Source organism: Zingiber officinale, chromosome 4B (genome assembly GCF_018446385.1).
Source record: "Zingiber officinale cultivar Zhangliang chromosome 4B, Zo_v1.1, whole genome shotgun sequence".
NCBI lineage: Eukaryota > Viridiplantae > Streptophyta > Magnoliopsida > Zingiberales > Zingiberaceae > Zingiber > Zingiber officinale.
In genome coordinates, this window is record NC_055993.1 from 138,480,142 (window position 1) to 138,501,820 (window position 21,679).

Below are 21,679 nucleotides of genomic sequence, written 5' to 3' on the forward strand. Positions count from 1 at the left end.
CCTCGTGCCAAGTATCCAGTCAATCCTTTGACCTACTTGGACTTCCCAACACCAGATGTCCGATCATCCTTGATCCATTTGGATTTTCCCTTGCCTGGCTTCACTCACCAGGACTTTCACCTAGCTTCACTCACTAGGGTTTTCCATCTGCCTAGCTTCACTCACTAGGGCTTTCACCTGGCTTCACTCACCAGGACTTTCACCTAGCTTCACTCACTAGGGTTTTCAATCTGCCTAGCTTCACTTACTAGGACTTTTCTTCTGCCTGATTTCACTCACCAGGACTTCCATTCTACCTAACATCCCAGTTAGGACTTCCCAGTCAAGTATCCGGTCAACCTTGACCTACTTGACTCTTCTTCAATCAATTTCTTATTGTCAAACATCTAAACTCAAACCAAGACTCAGCTTGGTCAACCAGGTCAACCTTGACCTGAGGGATGTTGCACCAACAATCTCCCCCTTTTTGATGTTTGATAATACCACAATAACACTTAAAATACCACATGTAAGTTAGGCCAATCCTATAGCCTCAATCTTCATGCCACTAGGTGATGAACACATAAATTAAGCTCTTCATTCTCCCCCTAAGAGGGCACCCTCCCTCTAGGTAATGAAAGCCTAACTTACACCCATTCACAGGTCCTTTCATTCTCCCCCTATTGGCACACATCAACCCATCTTTGGGCACACATCAACCCATGCCCCAATTTTGGGTACACCTCAACAAATCCATTTGTTGACGACTCTCCCCCTGAAGAGTTGCTCATCGTTGTTCACAACATCACTCGTTGTGATCAACACGATAATGAAGGTCCCATACCCTTCATTTATCCTTAACTTCTCCCTCAATGTAGACAAATACCCAACCTTGAGCATTTTCTAACCACTTGAGTTCCCACTTGAAATAATGAGGATATCCACTCCCCATTTCAAGTTCAAAAGCCCATACATGAGCATTTTCTTTAAAGAAGGTTAATCACCTTCCAAGGTTCATGAAAAATAATTTTTCATGTCTTTAAAGAGTCCCTCCCCCTAAAGACATGGTGGTAACTTCTGTCATTGCACCAACAATGACTTGGAATCCCTAAACCTTTAGGAAACCCAAATTTAGAAGTTTTGAGGTTCAAATACTCAAAATTTGAAACAACCCTCAACCTAAACTTCAATGAAGCCTTCCTTAACCAATCCATCATTGTTTTCACATGAAAACACCCTTTGTATGTATACAAATGTATTTTAGGGGTTTGGAATGGTTACCTAGATTCAAAGAGGTTCAAAGATGCTGAAATCAGGCCTTCCCAGCCAAAATCAGCAACTTGGATCGATTGGAGTTGGGTTCCAATCGATTGAACCTTTCTGAATCGATCCACTGATCGATTCAGATTACCTGGATCGATCGGCTGATCGATCCAGCGAGCTTCTGCTCGCGGGATACTTGCCTTTTGAATCGATCCACGGATCGATTCAGGCACTCTAATCGATCCATGGATCGATCGGAGCTCTGATAGTTGCTAAAATTCCATTTCAGTCAACTTCAGAAACCCCTAGAAAATTCTACAAAAATCCAAAAATCATAAAATTTCGTGTAGACATTATTTAGGGCATACTTAATCATGGAAAAATAGTTTTCTATGAAAATACATCATATTTTCAAAGATTGACACAAACTTGAAAACTTGCTAAAACTTTAGCGTTTTCTTCAAGTTTGTGTCTAACTATTCAATGGTGATTACTATCAAAAGATAGCCTTCACCATGGTTTTCCAAAAGCATTTTAAAAACATTTTCAAAACCAATATCCCATCATGTTCCTTGGGCATAATGCACATGACTTGTACATTAGCTTTCCCAATGATGGGAAAACACATAACTATGTGTTTTGATGAACCTAAAAATTCAAAAGAATGCACTAAATCAACATCTTGAGCTTTGTTCATCATCCTAACATCTCACTTGTATCTAATGTGCACTAAAGCACATACAAGTCACCTTATAGTCTTTGTGAGATGTAGATTTTGGTTTTGCCCTAATCTAGGGATCATGCATATCTATCTAGGCATTTTAAAAATATTAGACATCCACCTAGGATGTCACTTGTTAATAAGTGTTGTTAAATGTCATTTGTCCTTAATTACAAGGAATTAAACTGATGCATGATAATGTTATGGCATACATCAAAATAAAATAACTTTCAAAAGAAAAATTCCTATAACTACATGATGTATGAATGTCATGACATGGTATTTTTGGATTTTGCATAATAAAACATGAATGCAAAAAATAGACATGATGTCATGGCATATGATGGGAAAACAATCATGGCAAGATTTAGCATAAATAAAATATACCTAGATTAACTATCTGAGTCTCCTTAAGATCTTAGCTAAACTTACAACTTAAACCTAGATTGCCCTAAAGTGCTTCAAGAAAATGCCAAAGCCTAAATTGGCATTTCTAATTCCCTTGATTAATGCATGCCAATTGAAAATAAGCATATCCTCAAATGTTGGCATATTTCATTTTTCCACAAGAGTAGCACCTTTAAATTAAGGCCCGGATCACCTTAAATTTCCCAAGAACATACCAAAATCCCAACTTGGTAGTTCTTATGAATTTCCCAATATGTGCCATTTAAGATTAAAATCAATTCTTCCACCATTAGGCACATTTTACTCTTTCAAGAAGTAAATGATAATTCCATTTCATTTTCAAAGGTTAACAAAACCTTGAAAATGCTCCTTGAGTGTCAATTTCCTCAAAGTTGGGTTAACTACCCTTCTAATCGGAGTTGACAATCTCTAACCCATTTATGGGGTAGAGAAAATGCTCCTAGGAACCCAACACCTATTGGTGCTCCTTGGATGCTCTAGGTACTCACTAGGAATAACTTCCCTAGATACCTTCCTAGTGACCTTGTTGGGCTTCTTAGAAGCCTTGGTCACATTTTCTAGGTCAACTCTAGGGATAGCCTCCCTTGTGACTTTGTTAGTGACTTTCTTAGACTTCTTAGAAGTCTTAGTCACTTTGGTTGCAAAGATACTTCTAGGGATATCTTCCCTTGTATCTTTGACTTGACCTCTAGACTTAGGGTTTGTTCCATAGCTATATGGAACCCTATGATAACTAGGCACATCCTTTTTTGCTTTGGGTTTGTATCCCAAACATCTATGGCCATTTGATGGCTTTTGTACCCCTAAACCTAGGTTATGCTCATTTTGACCTTTTAGGATATTTTCCATCCTTTTTAGGGTCTTTTCAATTTTATCAAGTCTTGATCTCAAGACTTGATTTTCTATCATTAAATCCTTAGATTTTGATTTTTCATTACACCCATGAGCATTTTTGTTTTTGGGCTTGTATCTATTATCCTTAGTGTTCTTTCCCAAGTGTCCATCTACCTTTCTAACCTTAGGTTGGGTAGTTTTGGCATGTAGGGCCACATGCTTTTCCTTAAAGCCCTCATGCTTCCTATTCTTATGGTAAATCGCATTAAAATGATAAAAATTAGAACTATCATGCTTTTTACCATAATGTAAAGGAGTAGGCTCAATAAATATTACCTCCTTCTTTACCTTGGAGGCTCCCCTTGACTAATGCCTCCTTGAGCCTTGACCATCTTCTTCCCCTTGAGGCATTGACTTCGATAATGCCCTTTTTGTTGACACAAGAAGCACACAATGTGCTATTTGCTCTTCTTTGTCCCGGGGGTGGTCTCCTTGGGCTTCACCTTGCCCTTTCGTGCCACTTGGCCCTTCTTCTTGACCAGTTTAGGGCACTTGCTCTTGTAGTGCCCATGTTCCCTACACTCAAAACATATAATATGATTTTTGTTATTAATTGAAATATTTATACCTTTGCTTGTAGGGGTGGTATCTTTTCCTTTGGATTCGGAGGTAGAAGCTTCCTCTTGATCGGACCTTGATTCTCCTCCATTTGATTTTTCTTGACTTGTGGAGGTAGAATATTCTTCCTCCTCTTCGTCTCTTGACCCGGATGTAGAAGCTTCTCCTTCTTCTTAATCCGGTGTCACCAAGGATTGCTCCCCCTCAATCCTAGAAGTGGAGGCTTCATCATCTTGAATATGAAACAAGGAGTATGCTCCCTCCTTGTTCCCTTCGTTGCATTCCCTTGAGGATGAAGCTTCTTGGATTTCCTCTTCTTCGGAGGTTGAGCATCTCTCAACCTCGGAGTCCTCCTCTTGGTCTTGCTCCAAAGAGTCACCCTCTCTGGATACTTCTTGCTCTTGTACAGTGGAGGGGATCTCTTCATGAAGCTTGGCCAATTTGCTCCATAATTTCTTTGCATCTTCAAATTCTCCAATTTTGCAAAAGATGGTGCTTGGCAATAAATTGACCAAAAGCTTGGTCACTTTGTCATTTGCCTCGCACCTTTGGACTTGCTCCGGGCTCCATTTGCTTTTCTTTAGAACTGTGCCCTTAGAATTTCTTGGAGCCTTGAAGCCTTCCATTAGAGCAAACCATTGCTCTATCTCCATCATAAGAAAATTTTCGATTCTTGATTTCCAAGAATCGAAGCTTGTGGAAGTGTATGGTGGAGCCACCCTTGTGTCAAATCCAAGTCCATCTTGGAATTGCATCTTGAAGTTGAGCTTGATAAAGTCTTGAACTTGAAGAATTTGCTCCAACTTCTTCACCCTCTAGCTTTTCTTGATATGTCTGACCCTTCCGGCGATGATTCCGGTGAAGAGCGGCCTCGCTCTGATACCACTTGTTAGGACCAAAAGTAGCTAGAGGGGGGGTGAATAGCTCGTCGCGTTCGCTCGGTGCTCGGCGTTGCTTGTTTCTTCAAAGATATGGCAGCGGAAAATACACAAACAATCACACAACGCTAACACGGTTGGTTTACTTGGTATCCACCTCACAAGAGGTGACTAATCCAAGGATCCACACCAACACACACACCCTCCACTAATAAAACTCTCCTTTATGGTAACTACCAAGGGCGGAGAAGCCCTACAAGACTCAATACAAGAAGAGAGGGAAAGGATACAAGAAATACAAGCTTACAAGCTTACAATGAGTATAAACCCTAACCCTAGCTTCTCTTCTTGGCTTTGATCCGCCTCTTGACTTGGAGAACTTCCAAGATCCTTCAAGAACTGGCGATCTGAGCTTTGTGAGTGCTGTGGAGGAGCTGGCGAGAGATCTGGAGTGAATCGGTGAAGAGATCCCGAAGACAACGTTCGCATGCGGCTATAAACCCGACGCAACGGTCGGATCCCGATCGATTCGAATGTTCCCAATCGATCGGGGAGGCTTTAGATCGATCCACGGATCGATCCAGAGCGCCTCTGTGCTTCACTTACTAGGGTTTTCCATCTGCCTAGCTTCACTCACTAGGGTTTTCCATCTGCCTAGCTTCACTCACTAGGGCTTTCACCTGGCTTCACTCACCAGGACTTTCACCTAGCTTCACTCACTAGGGTTTTCAATCTGCCTAGCTTCACTTACTAGGACTTTTCTTCTGCCTGACTTCACTCACCAGGACTTCCATTCTACCTAACATCCCAGTTAGGACTTCCCAGTCAAGTATCCGGTCAACCTTGACCTACTTGACTCTTCTTCAATCAATTTCTTATTGTCAAACATCTAAACTCAAACCAAGACTCAGCTTGGTCAACCAGGTCAACCTTGACCTGAGGGATGTTGCACCAACAATATTCGGGCTCGAGCTCGACTCGTTTTAGAATTATCAAGCTCGCGAACAGTTCGAGCTCGGCTCGTTATTAGCTCGATTATCAAAGTTAACGAGTTTAACTCGTTAAGCGAGCTCGGGCTCGTTTTCGGGCTCGTTTAGAGTTCATTTTTGGCTCATTTTTTGGCTCGGTTTAAGACTCGTTTTAAGGCTCGTTTTAGAACTCATTTTTTTTTGCTCGTTTTAGAGCTCGTTTTTTGGCTCGATTTAAGGCTCATTTTTTTGGCTGGCGAGCCTATAAACGAACATGTTCGCGAGCTCACAAGCCGAATATCCTTAAGCTCGAGCTCGGCTCGATAAAACTGTCGAGCTCGAAATCGAGCTCGAGTTCGGCTCGATAAGATAAACGAACGAAATCAAACGAGCTTTTTACCGAATCGAGCTCCGAATAGCTCGCGAACCGTTTGGTTCATTTACATCCCTAGGCAGGTTCGTCCTCTCAGCTTCCCGACAAGAACAACTTTTAAACACGATTTTTAAAAATAAGTTTTACAAAAGTTAATTTTCAAATATACCTTCTTTACAAAAGTAAGATTATTAAAGCCAAGTTTTCGACTCAGTGGATAAAATTAATATTCAAAATTAAATTTGTAAAATCCAATTTTTAAATTCAATTTTCAAAATCTAAGTAAACTCTATTTTTTTAACACTAAGTTTGTAAAGTCCAATTTTCAAAATCAATTCAAAAACTAAGTTAAAAAAATCAACTTAGTTTTATAAAAGTTAGTTTTAAAAATAAGTTTATCAAATTATATTTAAAAAAATCAGATTTAAAATATATTATATATATATATATATATATATATATATATATATATTTAAAGAAATATTTTTCAAAAATTAATTTCAAAATAAGTATGAAGATAATTAATGCTCCCCCTAAACATGACATAAAAAACTGTTTAACTAATTAGTTACTTACTGACTATCCAAAAATAGTAGTTTTCACTTGGTTAATCAGGTTAAGTCAACTGTAATCAGTTAGTGTTTGACTAAATTGAATAACTTAACCCGATCAATATGTGTTTTGTATTTAACGCTCAGACTTATATCGATGCACGAAAATAAACATCTTAAATCCAGGCAATGTACCTATGCATCTCACCCCTTTCTATGTTCAACAATCATAAACAAGGTAGTCCTAGTGTGTTGGTGAGATGCTCAAACCTTATATCTATAGGAGCATGCTTTTTAAGAGATTGATTTAGTCTAAGGCTAAAATTGATTTTTTGAAATTCTAAAAATAAGAAATTTTGAAAACATAAAAGTTTTTATCCTTAAAAAAAACTTTGAAAATAGTTTTAAATTTTTAAGAATCCTAGTCTATTAAACACATTCCTAATTTTTGTCGTAGATGGTTAAACTCACTTTCAAGGAGGGGTTTGGTAAATATGTCAGTTAAATTAGATTTGGACTCAATGTATTTGAGTTCAATATCTCCTTAAGTGACATGATCCCTTGATAAAGTGATGCCTAATTTCAATGTGTTTGATTCTTGAATGATGCACAAAATTTTTTGTTAAATTAATTGAGCTAATATTGTCAATTAATACTTTTCATTTGTAAGGTTTAAATTAAAATCTTTTAAGGTGTGCATCATCCATAATAGTTGTGCGACACACTCTCCTATCGCTATATACTCTGACTCTGTTATAGATAGAGCAACACAGTATTGCTTTCTACTAAACAAACTGATAATTGATGGGTCTAGTAGTTGACATCCACCACTTGCGCTTTTGCGGTCTAATTTACACCCAGCGTAATCTGAGTCAGAATAGCCTATTAATTTAAAATTGTTTGTCCTAGGATACCAAATTCCTACATTTGATGTTCCTTTAAGGTATCTAAAGATTCTTTTGACTTGAGTCAAATGAGATTCTTTAGCACAAGTTTAGTATCTAATACACATTGTTGGTGCAATATTCCCCAGGTCAAGGTTGACCGTGTTGACTGAGCTTGAATTGAGTCAAGCTCGAGTCTAGATGTGTGGTTTCGATGTTTGACAATACATGAAGATTGCATGTGCAATTGTTTATGTGTGAAGGAGAGTCAAGTAGATCAAGTTTGACTGGATACTTGACGGGAAAATCCTGGTGACTGAAGCCAGGTGAAAGTCCTAACTGGGAAGTTAGGCAACGGGAAAATCCTGGTGAGTGAAGCCAGGTGAAAGTCCTAACTGGGAAGTCAGGCAATGGGAAATCCTAGTGAGTGAAGGCAGGTGAAAGTCCTAACTGGGAAGTTAGGCAATGGGAAATCCTAGTGAGTGAAGCTAGATGAAAGTCCTGGTGAGTGAAGCCAGGCGGAGTGAAAGACCTAGTGAGTGAAGTTAGGCAGAAGGAAATCCTGGTGAGTGAAGCCGGTGAAAGACCTAGTGAGTGAAACTAGACAGGAGGAAATCCTGGTGAGTGAAGCCAGGTGAAAGACCTAGTGAGTGAAGCTAGGCAGAAGGTCCTGGTGAGTGAAGCCAGGCACGAGGAAATCCAGATGGATCAAGGCTGATCAGACATCTGGTGTTGGAAAGTCCAAGTAGGTAAAAGGGATTGACCGGATACTTGGCACGAGGTGGAAAGTCCAAGTAGGTCAAAGGGATTGACCAGATACTTGTCACGAGGAGAAAAGTCCAAGTGGGTCAAAGGGATTGACCGGACACTTAGTGAGCGAGTCTTAGAAGATCAAGGGTGACCGGATGCTAGACACGATGAACTAACAGGTCATGGATGACCAGATGTTGGTTTAGGAGGCTTGGGACTTGTTTTAGGGCAAAAAAAAGGAGCCGGATCGATCAGCCGATCGATTAGCACATGCCCAATCGATTGGTCGATCGATCAGGCGAGTCTTCGCGACAAGCCTCCTCCCAATCGATCAGTGGATCGATTGGGACAAGTGCGCGATCGCACAGAATAGCGTTGGATCGATCGGTCGATCGATCCAGAGCCCCCAATCGATCAGTGGATCGATTGGGAGTCACGATTCTACGCAATAAGCCCTGGATCGATCGGCTCGATCAGCCGATCGATCCAGGTGTTTTCCCGAAAGCACAGAGACGCTCTGGATCGATCCAAAGCCTCCCCGATCGATTGGAGCAATCCAATCGATCGGGATCCGACCGTTGGAATCATATTTAGCTACAGGCGCTCGATTGCTTCGGTAGAGCTCGCATTGTTCACTCCCGATCTTCACAGCAACTCCACAAAGTTCAGATCGCCAGTTCTTGAAGGTTCTTGGAGGTTTTTCCAAGTCAAGAGGTGGATCTACAGCTGAAGAAGAAAGCTAGGGTTAGGGTTTTCCTTGTGCAAACTTGTAAGCTTTTGCTTGTATTTTGTTCCCTTTCCCTTTCTTCTTGTAGTGTGAACTTGTAGGGATTCTCTACCTTTGGTAGTTAGCATAAAGGAGTGTTTTCATAGTGGAGGGTGCGTGAGTGTGTGGATCCTTGGATTAGTCACCTCTTGTGAGGTGGATACCAAGTAAATCCTAGTATTAGCGTTGTGTATTTGTTTCTTTTGTATTTCCGCTGCACATCTTTGAAGAAACAGGCAACGAAGAGAACGACGAGCACACCGAGCTATTCAACCCCCCCCTCTTGCTACATATTTGGTCCTAACACACATACTAACTGCAAATAAGATATTGAGTCGACTTGCAGTTAAGTATAGTAGGCTACCTATGACACTCCTATAGTATTTTAAGTCAACTGATTTTATTGGGGTCGTCATCTATAATTGTGTTAACTGCCATAGGTGTTTTTATTTCTTTAGTGTTTTCCATCCCGAATTTTTTAAGTAATTCTTTGGTGCATTGTTGTTGATAAATATAATTTCTCTCATTTGTTTGTTTTATTTGTAATCCTAAAAAGTAAGTTAATTTATCTATTAGACTCATTTTAAACTCTTGTTCCATTAGATTGCACTTCCATGATTGCTCAGGATGCACTTCCATGATTGATTTGTCAGGGTGATCGATCACACTCCTCCTCCTCTTGACAAATTGTAACGTAAGGGATCAGAATTGCTAACTAATGTTTGTGTCAATCAGGGTTGCGATGGTTTGATTTTGTCTACTACGAGTTGTCGTCGGGGAGAAGAGAAGGGAGGATCTTCGTTGCCTCTGACGCTGACATCCTCCCTTCGCCGGACTTTGAGCTTGCCACGCTCACCAACTTGTTCGTCTCCAAAGGAGCCATACCAAGGAGCTCACACCGTGGACATTGCTCACTGCGATGCCTTCTCCAAGCGGGTGGACTCGGCGACCCCGATGCTAGAGGTGGAGTGCACAGCGGCTGCACTTGGCGGACTTGTTTGTTGGAAAGAACGAGAGATAAGACTAGAGATATATTTGACATTTAAATTTTAGTTAAATATTTGACTTAAATATAATTAGATTACATGTTATTAATTACAAAATTTTATTATTTTTTATAATTCTTATTATATTATATTATAATTATAAAATTGTATTAATTAAAATAATCAATTTGGTAATGTAATCTTGATTACATTGAGACTGCCATTGGTTTGGTAACATAATCAAATTTGTAATGCATATAATGTAATTACATTACTATATTTGATCAAAGAGTTGTATACTATACATTATATTATTTTATTTAGTGTTCATTAAATGTAATTCATATTATTATAAAATGATAAAAATATCCTGTGATCTTTACTAGCAACGGTCAGCGGGCAATGGCGACAACTGGCGGTCTGCAACGGTGACCGGTGGTGAATGTAATTCATATTATTATAAAATGACAAAATATCTTACAATCTTTGCCGATGACGGTGGGCGGCCGACGACAGCCGGCGGTGGCCGATGGCCAACGACAGCGACAGTTACTGATTGATGCAAGAAATAGACTAAGGGTATATTAAATATTAGAGATAAAATATAATTTAGATTATATACTATTAGCAAGCTAGTAATCCAATTTTAAAAATTTATTATCCTTTATAATTTTAAATTATATTATATTATAAATTTAAAATGGTACCAAATAAAACAATTCATTTTGAAACGTAATCCTGATGATAAAGCTGATTACCCTCACCACATGCGGACTGAAGGTTAATTATACCCCTCACCGAATAAAACCCCAAGACGTCCAGGTCAATCTTTTATTAATATATATATATATATATATATATATATATAATTTTATTAATATATATATATATATATATATATATATATATATATATATATATATATATATATATATATATACATTAGTTTTTTTGGAAGGAAAATTCACGCTTACCAACTCCACTAATCTCAATGCTGTCGCACGCTTCTCTTGTGATACTCAATTTAATCACAATATAATACTAACACACATACACTCAAACTGCTAATAATAATATAATATGTCTAATTATCCATTCAATGAAGGGTAAAAATTGTTCATTAATTATTTATTTATTTTATCTAATTAATACCCCAATTTTCGAATCGGTGAAGTTGGACATCTGAATTATAAGAAACAAAAAGAAAAATTATGTAATTTACTTATCCTAAAATTGGAAAGAGATACGAGTGAACCTTTAAGCACAAATTGTACAACGTAAAAAAAACACAAAAAAAATTAGATAATTAGGTTTTTTTACCTCTTATTCTTATAATTATAATCAAGTGACGCAAGCGGTAGGTAGCCAGCCGATTACCAACCAAAATAAATGAGACAAATATAAACCAAATCCAATTAAATAATTTCTAATTTTTAAATGCCTCCACCAACAATTTCACCTACCAAAATCATCCATGTCCATTCATATTTATTTATTTATTTATTTATGAATACTTAACAATAATCTCCAACCTTTAATTCCTTTGTAACTATAGTTGAATAGACAATTTAGGTTGGTAATCACCACTTAGTGCTTAAGTTGACATGTCATTTGTCCAACTAATTGACAATTAACTTACCCCACTGAGTGCCGTCTTTGACTTTGACCATAGCTTTAGCATGTCCCAAGGGTTGACTTGATTAAGGGTGGATTAGTTCAATATCTCTTCCAATTCAGTTGGATTAGATTCTTACATCATTTAGAACAAGTTAAACGTGTTTAATGCTTCAATTTCATGAGGGAAAAAAAACTATCCTATTTAACTAGAATATTAATGTATTTTATAAATAAAAATAATTATTTTTCATAAGAAAAATTGAACATAAATTATTTTATAAAATAATTATATTTTTAAAAAGGCAAAAGCATATTTTGCTAAATTAACTGATTATTGAGGCCCTTCACTTATTTTTTATGGAAGTGCCACGTCACGGTGGACCCCTCACGCGGTTGGTGCGGCAACTGGATCTACCCTGGTCAATTTTGTCACCCACCGCGGAAGATCCGGGCCGTCGGATCCATCGCGATTCGATGGCTATCCTGGTACCGCGGATCTGGATCTACAAAAAATTTTACACGTGCATATTTTACTAACTAACTTACCAGTCTTATGATTCGGAGAACATATTCTTCGCTCCTTTCGCGGGTAGGTATGCGTTTTGAGTAACGAATTGTTGGCACAGGAAACATTTGATCAAAATTCGAGAAAAGACTTACAATCTTTAATCTACCCGTTGGAAACGTACTCATTGCGTACCTGTGTTTATGCCACCTATCTGTGTGGGTCCCAACACGGAAATCAGAACTCGGTGGGTGAGCCGCGTTGGCCAGATCTGGCTATAAATAGGGGGCGAAGGGGAGTGGAATAAGCCGTGAAAGGGGTCGATCTCGAAATCAAGCGCTCCCAAATCGTGTACCGGACAAGGTGATTTTTCTAATCTTTTCCCCCTTTTTTCTTTGATCTGCGTTACGCGCAGATCTGGATCTGCTTTGAATGGTTTTATTCTGTTTCTTTGCTAAATTGTTGCTTGCTCCTGGAGTTGTTCTTTCGGAGATTGTTGATTCGATCCTGGGGGGTTACTCCTTGGTGGAAATGGCCAGATCTGTTTTTTCCTTGCCATTCTTGCTTAAACCTCGTTAGAGAATCTAGGGAAAACTTGATCTTGACCTTGTTGGGGTTTAATATGTCAGCTGAGAATGGAGTTTTTTTTTGAGATTTTTGTTTCTTCGTCGGTTTGCAGGGTCAGATCTACCTTGTTGGGGTTTAATTTGGCTGCGATCTTTCATATAAAATAATACTGTTAGATACACCCCTTAACTTGTCAGATCTGTTTTTTTTGGCTTCCAAGTTAGTGTTCTGCGCACAGATCTAAAACTTCCGCTGGAGTTTAGGTCGCGGATAAAAAGATTCAATTCTTCCTGCAATATAGCTATCTATTAGAACACTTGATCTGCAAATATATGCTTGCTGTCTTTTCCTGGTCCTTTATACGTCCATGTGAACATGTTTAGACATATATGAACTTCTATTTCTGAAAAAGCCATTGTTATCTTTTCATTTTGGATTTTAGTTATCCTTTTTCATTTTGGTTGCTCTATTCTTGGAACTTATACTTATTAATTGCTCTATGTTGCACTATTAATGATTCTTTATCTATCTATTCCTTTAAATAAATTTCCTTTTCAAATGTCTAACCTTTGATAATCATGCAAAGAACATGTATAGGTATATTCATAATCTTCTAAGCGAAATGTTTATTTCATTTTGATGTTGTAGGTTAGAGAAGAATGGCCCAAATCGACACCTTCCTTTTCACCTCTGAATCTGTGAATGAGGGGCACCCTGACAAGTTGTGTGACCAGATCTCTGATGCTATCCTTGATGCCTGCTTGGCACAAGATCCTGATAGCAAGGTTGCATGTGAGACATGCACCAAAACCAATATGGTCATGGTCTTTGGGGAGATCACAACAAAAGGCAATATCGACTATGAAAAGATCGTTCGGGACACATGCCGTTCGATCGGCTTTGTGTCGGATGATGTTGGCCTTGATGCGGATCACTGCAAAGTGCTAGTTAACATTGAGCAACAATCACCTGACATCGCCCAAGGTGTTCATGGGCACTTCACCAAGCGCCCTGAGGAGATCGGAGCTGGCGATCAGGGTCACATGTTTGGTTATGCAACAGATGAAACCCCTGAGTTGATGCCCCTCAGCCATGTTCTCGCCACCAAGCTCGGTGCACGCCTCACCGAAGTCCGCAAGAATGGCACCTGCCCTTGGCTAAGGCCTGATGGGAAAACCCAAGTTACAGTCGAGTATCAAAATGACAATGGCGCCATGGTTCCCCTTCGGGTCCACACCGTGCTGATCTCCACCCAGCACGATGAGACTGTAACTAATGATGAGATTGCTGCCGACCTCAAGGAGCACGTCATCAAGCCAGTCATCCCTGAGAAATACCTTGACGAGAAGACCATTTTCCATCTCAACCCATCAGGACGCTTTGTCATCGGTGGCCCTCATGGTGATGCTGGGCTGACTGGCCGCAAGATCATCATCGACACTTATGGTGGTTGGGGAGCTCACGGCGGCGGTGCCTTTTCAGGCAAGGACCCTACCAAGGTCGATCGCAGTGGTGCATATATCGTTAGGCAAGCGGCCAAGAGCATTGTGGCAAATGGCCTCGCACGCCGCTGCATTGTACAAGTCTCCTACGCAATTGGTGTCCCTGAGCCCCTATCAGTGTTTGTAGACACCTACGGCACTGGCAAGATCCCCGACAAGGAGATTCTGAAGATTGTGAAGGAGAGCTTTGATTTCAGGCCTGGAATGATGACCATCAATCTGGACTTGAAGAGGGGTGGCAACAGATTCCTCAAGACCGCAGCCTACGGTCACTTTGGAAGGGACGACCCCGACTTCACCTGGGAGGTGATCAAGCCCCTCAAATGGGAGAAGCCGGCTGCCTAAACATCTACCAGTCAATGCACCACCTTCTATCTCCTAGAGTTCACTGATGATTACATCAGTGAATCATTGTCTGCTTTAGTTTTCCGTTTCCTTAACATGGTCGTATGACCTACCATCCATCCGCTATTATGATTATTTTTTTGTTTCTGTTTCCTGCATTAAAATGTTCTTACCTGTTCGTGCTTGCTGAAACTTTAAAAGTGTAAGGGGTCCGGGTTACAGTTCTACTATAAATGGTTGAAGGAACAGATCCTTGGAGTTAACCATGGAATTTGATCTTGTACTTTGTGAAGTTTAGCAAAATGGCTATTGTATCTTGCATTGTTTCCCCCTTGTTTTCATTGTTCGTACTTTCCTTTCCACAGGCCACAGCTATGCAACTTGGCTTTACCCCCCTTTCCTTTCAAGAAATAAAGGAATAGTCCACGCATAGAAGTTCATGTTCTCAATCCCAAAGGCAATGTTTGCCTTTAAGCTTAGGGAACATATCACACTCTGTTGCTCCCTTCTAAGATTCCCCTAGTGCATTAATTTTTGCCATGTACTTATGTTACTTTTTCCCCCCTAGTCGAATGGCGTCCATATAATTTTTCAAGTGCATATGGTTTGATTCTCAATTAAGGTGTGTAAGATATTTTTTTTTTTAAAGTTGGATGACAAACTTGAGATGTTCTTCGTCCGGATTTACAATATAAATAAAAGAATTAGAATTTTAATAGAAATGAATATTCTAAAGGTTATTTCTAAATACAAATAACTTTGAATTTATTGAGCAGACAAATTAGAAGGTCCATCTTCCCAATTAATCCAGCGAACTTTAGATATTATTAAAAAAATTATAAAAATAAAAGTCATAAATGGGCGGACAAAATGTGTGGGGGCAGACCAAAACCACTATTGACACACTGTACATGTCCACTTGAAACTTGATAATGAGAAAGATGACAATAGAATGGTGCACTTAACATCAGGACCAGCTAAGTATTTATTGAATTTGTAGGGTCTTATGGTAGCTAGAGTTAATCAATCAACCTCTCAAGAAGGGAATGACTGAGTGTTTAGAGTGGCTCAATAATGCAAGCTCTATAGAAAGAGCAACTAGGGCTAGAAGCCAAGAACAAGACATGTGCTCCATCTATATCTATAAACATGAATGCCTCATCCATGTGCTTCGTACGTTCAGGGTTTGAAATATCGAAATCTCGACTAAAAGACATGGGCATTTGAGTGAAATGTGCATTAGCCCATTCGACACGAGAAACAAATGCAATCAATTTTTTGGCACAATAAATTGAAAGATGCACATAAAACAATCACACAGTATACCGAGAGGATGGAGGGGGTGAATAGACTAAACTGGCAATTTCCATCCCCCAATGGCGTTCCTTATGTACATAGTAATCCTCCGTCAGAATACCTTATCTCTATGTTCCTCGTAAATTCTACATCGGTGCAGCCGTGCAGTCGAAAGAATAACTTGAAACCATAAAAAACAGAAGGACTAACAATTTCAAATGTGCACTTGTGCTTGTTCTTGTTCGGTTTTATCTACCCCCACTTATCAGCTGCAAAGATCCATCCTTCATCAACCGAGAGCTGAGGTTACTGAACCGCTCCCTCGAGTACTGCCTCGACGCCTTCCTCCAATCGGTGCCTGCTTTCATCATTGCTGCAAATTCCTCGTAACTTATTCTTCCATCCTGTGATGAAAGACGTCCATTGTCAGCTGATATTGTTATAATTGCAAATGCAGCCATATTTTCGTAAACTATTGATGCCCGCAGACAAAAGTATAAAGCAGATGAATGGTTCATGGACAGAAGACTTAAATTTCTAACCTTATCTGTGTCGACATCATGGATGATTGCATTAATAACTTCTTCTCGGTTTGGACCCAAGTCGTCAGCTAAGGAATCACTGAGTTCTTCAATTTCTATGTATCCACTCTTGTTCAGATCGAAGTATGAGAAGGCTCTGTGCAGGTGTTCATCGTTTCCAATCTTGCGCAAGTGGATTGATACAGCAACAAATTCTCTGTATTCTAAGGTACCGCTTCCATTGACATCAGCCTGTCATCAACAAGATCGAATAAGAGAAGGAGGTTTTAAGTATGGCATCATGATATTTTCAACGAAGACGATCCTGCTCAATAAGATGTTCGGTTAAGCACTCACTGCTTCCATTAATATCTGGATGTCTGAATCTGAAATCTGGTGACCGAGCTTATGCAAACCGAGTTTCAGCTCCTCAAAGGATAGTTTCCCATCTTGATTAATGTCCATCTTGTCAAACATTTCCTTTATGTCTGCAACTTCCTCGACAGAGAGGTATTCAGCCACAACCTGTAAGAAAGAGCAGAGCAGACTTATCATGCAATATAATTCACTAATCAACAAATAGATAATCAAAATCAAAAGTTGCATGCCTTAAAGAGTGTTGAGCTATGATCACTTACCCGTAGAGCTTTCTTTTTAAGTTTGTTCATCCCAGAGAATTGCTGAAGTCTTGCTCGTACGGTTTCACCTAGATTAACATTGGGAGCTTTACTTGCATTCTGCAGCCATGTATGATCTGCGAATTCATAGATTAAGTACATTCTATATAACTAAATTGGTTCGATTAGAAAAGATATCTATATAACTGCTTGTTGATGTTCTATATGTAAGCAAGGCGCTATCAGTGAAGATGAGTTTCACACTGATGACTGGCACCTTCATACATAATAGAATGATGGAACATGCGTTATACTGATTCAACGAGTAAAACATCATTTTCAATGAGAAATAAGTTTCTCTACTCTTACAAAGCATGAACGATCATACAGAGAAACTAACATAACCAGTACTTAATAATCTCTTTACAAAGGACGAATAAGCGAGGAGCTAAAAGTTACCAAGAACTTGCTGAGCCGTCAACCTCTTCTTAGGATCTGGTTCGAGCATATGCCTCACAAGATCTTTAGCACTATCAGAGACCTTTGGCCATGGTTCTCTTTTAAAATCTACAACAGAACAAAGAATCGCCTGTGCAACACCTTGTTCAGTCTCTGCATTGAAAGAAGGAATTGTGTGACTGCCTCATTCTTAGAAGCATACAAGACAAATTCATTTAAGAACATAAAGTTGCAGTTCAAAATGGTTTTATTAATTTACGATGGAAAAAATACCTGCCCAAAATGGAGGCACACCACAAAGAAGGATGTATAGGATAACACCCACACTCCAAACATCGACTTCAGGGCCATAATTTCGCTTTAGAACCTCAGGTGCCATGTAATACGGACTACCAACAATTTCATTGAAGCACTCACCTGGGAAAAAGAGAAGACTATTACAATTGAAAATTAACTAGATGACTTGTGTATTAAGACTATTTTCCTCGAGGAGTCATGGCGAGTAGCAAGTGGACATCAACTAAAAATAAGAATCGCATGAATCATTGCTTTTAACAACTTGAGATAATACACAAGAACAAACCATCCTTTGATCAACTTACCAGGTCTGAAAAACACAGACAAGCCAAAGTCAATTGCCTTCAATGGGGCATTTTCCTTTTTGTTCCCGAACAAGAAGTTCTCAGGCTTAAGATCCCGGTGCATAACCCCATTCTTGTGGCACTCCTGTAAGGATATTATGCAAATAAAACAAGCCAGCATATTCCCCAATCATAAGCAATTACAACAGCGATAACCATCACTGACATACAATGCTACCACATTGAACTACAAAGGAGCATGGGCAAAACATTACTCGGTTTCGTAAAATATATAAGCTATGTTGAGCAAAAATAATCTAAAACTACCCTGCCATTTTTCTTGTTGATATGGAAAATGTTGTAAAAAGACTAGAATTATCTTTTTATTGTAATGGGATAGTCAAGAACTGATCTGAACATGTTGTGTTGATCTGAAACTAAAACATAAAATAGTTTTCATCCAGTTTCCAACAAAGTCGGGGAGTCATATACAAGCAAAAAAAAATAACAGTTCCCTTCAAGATTCAGATGCCAAGTAAAGTATAACAAAATCTAAAAGTGAGAATCTTGAGAGTGTAATATGGAATAGCATGGATAGAGAGAACTCGCCTGAATGACTTCGATGATGGTCCGCATGATACCCGCGGCCGCCCGCTCAGTGTAATGGCCCCTTGCAACGATCCGATCGAAGAGCTCACCTCCCTCGCAGAGCTCCATGACGAGGTGAACAGCGGCGTCGTCCTCGTAGGTGTCTTTGAGGCTGACAACGTGGGGGTGGCTCGGCATGTGCCTCATGATCTCCACCTCCCTCCGCACGTCCTCGATGTCAACGGCGGTGCGGAGCTTCTTCTTGGAGATGGACTTGCATGCGAAGCGGTCTCCGGTGGACGTGTCGGTGGCGAGGTAGGTGATACCGAACTCGCCGCGGCCAAGCTCCTGCCCGAGCTTGTACCGGCTGCCGATGTTGCTTCCGGTGGGGTTCTTGAGGACGACGAGGGTAGGAGTCGGCCCCGGCCCGCGGTTGTAGTCAATCGAGAAGGGATTCGGTCTCTTCTCCTTCTTCTTCTTCCTCCTTGCCCTCCTCTTCTCCGGATCGGCAGGCGCCCCGCAGCAATTTCCCATCAGAATCAGGCGATTCCGTGCGCAACCCAAAGATCCGAACTTTTGGGAGCTTTTCCTTCAAGGGCGTAGCCAAAAAATTGACCTTTTCGGATAACAAATCGAGGGATTCAACATAGGCAACAGCAAGACACGAACTTCGGGTCAAATCTCGACAAGATAAGCCAAAAGATGAAGGGGGAAATCACGTTACAAAACTCGAGACGGATTTGTCGCCTTCGCGGGGTCCCAAAGAGGTCGCAGAACGCGAGAATCACTGGGGCAAGCAGTAAAAAACGAAGGATTGCAACAATTGAAGTATTAATTTTTAGGAAGATGCGAACTTTTAGCAGTTTGTCCACATCTGGCGAAGAACTATCCAAGAGCAGAGACGGTAGGGCGGGTGGGAGAGGACCGCCGAAACCAGTTTCAGCAACTGCTCCTCTTCTGACTTCTATCTCTCTTCTCGTTCCTCATCCTCTTCGCATTGTCAAAAGGGAGGAGGAGAAAGAGGAAGGGAAGCAGAAAAAGTCGAAGAACAATGATAAAAATGCAATCTTTTTCACGCCGTATCTCATCTTCTACTTGCAGTTTATTTTAACCTAAAAGTCTCTATCTTTTCTTCTTCTCTCCGATTTGTTAATAATAATTATTATTATTATCAATTTTATTTTTTTAATTTCTATTAATTTTATATGGTTTACATTCTCACATGATATGACACTTATTTTATAAATAAAATTTCATTTGACCTTCAGTATTTTAATTGCTCACAAAATATCCACTATAATTAATATCATTCTTTTTATTAAAAAAATTAAATCATTTTCTTAAAACATCATTAATTGATTAGTTAATTAATTTCAATAGTGTCACCCATAATCAAATCTCGTTAAACCATCTTCTCACATATTTTCTTTCTTTCGAATATTTTTAACATATATTTAATTTCATAAAGTTATATTTTGTTTCCTTCTAAATTAATTCAAGTTAAAATGTCTACTTTTTTTATATAAATAAAAGTACCATTGATTTTGTAAAACAGAAATTTTATTCTGAATATATATTTTAAAATAAATAAATAAATAATTTTAAATTATCAATAAATAGGAAGACACCAATTACTACTATTTAGTAGTGAATAAATAACACTTAACTCAAATAAATCATAAAAAAAATGATAATCCAATTAGTTTTATTGATTATTTCTAGAGAAGCGTGCAACGATAAATTTAGACATCCAATATCTTTTGATTGTGCTCCTCATTTGGAGGAAAATTTTCATAAATACGTCGTAGTTGAAGATCGAATCATGAATATCTGATGACAATCTAAATATTCTACCACGACATTTAACTCAAATAAACCATAAAAAAATGTGGAACCGTCACATTAGCGGCCCCCCTAGAGCCGGTCCCACGGATATGGAGGGAGGTAAATGCAGGTACACAGGTGGAAAGTGTATAGCGGAGACGTTAACCCCAGACAGTGACACCCCGAGGATCGACCCCTGGACCTTTCAGTCAAAACTATGCACTCCTCATTTATGCTACGCCCTGAGGACCATAAGCTCTTACAATCCTTTGTTGATTCATCTCATCCTTAGTTCTCTCCTCGCATATACAACTACTTTTCTCTTCTTATTCTCACTCGTTTAGGTTCCATGATGGGACTTGACAATATTAATTAAGTCAAATTTAAGCTAACGAAGACTTTTGTAGAGAAAAAAAATATATCAATCATCGATTGATTTGTTGGCTTAAATAGGGCCGAACAGTCGATCTCACTACTAGGCTTCTCGGGCATTGTCATCTTGAAGAGGTCAAGGGCTTGGCGACATTTTTGTGTGATACAATCATAGTTGGTAAAATTATAATCATGGATCGTAGGATCGCATGATCCTACAATCCGGAAGCACAAATCCATCTTGGATCATGCATAATTAATTTTACAATAGAATCAAAATAAAATCAGTAGAATCGTAACAAGATCCGAGCAAGATTGATTAAAACTTTGAGAGATTATAATTTTGACTCAAGTTGAATCATGAGATCTATAATATATTAAATCGAAGCTCATTCAGAGATATATTCAGAGGTCCGAAAAATTTTATCTTTTTTTTTTCATCTTTTGCAGAATTAGGGTTGGGGCTTTGAGAATATTTAAATATATGTTTAGTTATTTTTGAGTTAGTTTTTTTATCAATAATATTATGTCATTTCTTTCCCCCAAAACGATAAGTTTTTGGATGCCTATTATTTCGTATTCTACGAAATCAATGAATTTTTAGAATATTATTTTCGACGTTCATATTTAAATCGAATGATTCAATAGTTTCTAGTACGTTAGCTGTTTTTGTTGGTCTTTAAATTGAGCCATCTAATAAACTAAGAAAACATTCTTTAGGTTGAATATGATTATTATTGTTATTATGTTATCAGACATTTTGTACTCTTTTTATTTTATAATATCAAAATATAAATATTATTGAGTACTCATGTACGAGAATGGTAATTATATATATATATATATATATATATTATTAATTGTGTATCATAAAATTTTAAAGAT

The 21,679-nt window shown here is 38.8% G+C and overlaps 2 protein-coding genes across 2 annotated transcripts; one reads left to right on the forward strand and one right to left on the reverse strand.

Moving 5' to 3' along the window:
- Nucleotides 1-12,354: 12,354 nt before the first annotated feature.
- On the forward strand, nucleotides 12,355-14,862 carry LOC121977044 (S-adenosylmethionine synthase). The gene is made up of 2 exons (XM_042529532.1): nucleotides 12,355-12,485; nucleotides 13,338-14,862. The coding sequence occupies exon 2, from the start codon at nucleotides 13,349-13,351 to the stop codon at nucleotides 14,534-14,536; it is 1,188 nt and encodes a 395-aa protein (XP_042385466.1). The 5' UTR covers nucleotides 12,355-12,485; nucleotides 13,338-13,348; the 3' UTR covers nucleotides 14,537-14,862.
- A 939-nt stretch (nucleotides 14,863-15,801) lies between these two features.
- Nucleotides 15,802-19,685, reverse strand: LOC121977043 (calcium-dependent protein kinase 20-like). Its single transcript, XM_042529531.1, has 8 exons — nucleotides 18,620-19,685; nucleotides 18,032-18,155; nucleotides 17,703-17,846; nucleotides 17,430-17,582; nucleotides 16,992-17,107; nucleotides 16,711-16,878; nucleotides 16,375-16,605; nucleotides 15,802-16,236 (listed from the first exon to the last, which is right to left on the reverse strand). The coding sequence occupies exons 1-8, from the start codon at nucleotides 19,130-19,132 to the stop codon at nucleotides 16,081-16,083; spliced, it is 1,605 nt and encodes a 534-aa protein (XP_042385465.1). The 5' UTR covers nucleotides 19,133-19,685; the 3' UTR covers nucleotides 15,802-16,080.
- Between the last annotated feature and the right edge of the window lie 1,994 nt (nucleotides 19,686-21,679).

Coding starts and splice junctions, on each gene's coding strand:
- LOC121977043 (XM_042529531.1), bottom strand. CDS start 19,132: ATGGGAAATTGCTGCGGGGCGCCTGCCGATCCGGAGAAGAGGAGGGCA. Junction 18,156..18,619: donor CCATCATCGAAGTCATTCAG/GCGAGTTCTCTC, acceptor ATATCCTTACAG/GAGTGCCACAAGAATGGGGT. Junction 16,606..16,710: donor TCCAGATATTAATGGAAGCA/GTGAGTGCTTAA, acceptor TGTTGATGACAG/GCTGATGTCAATGGAAGCGG.
- LOC121977044 (XM_042529532.1), top strand. CDS start 13,349: ATGGCCCAAATCGACACCTTCCTTTTCACCTCTGAATCTGTGAATGAG.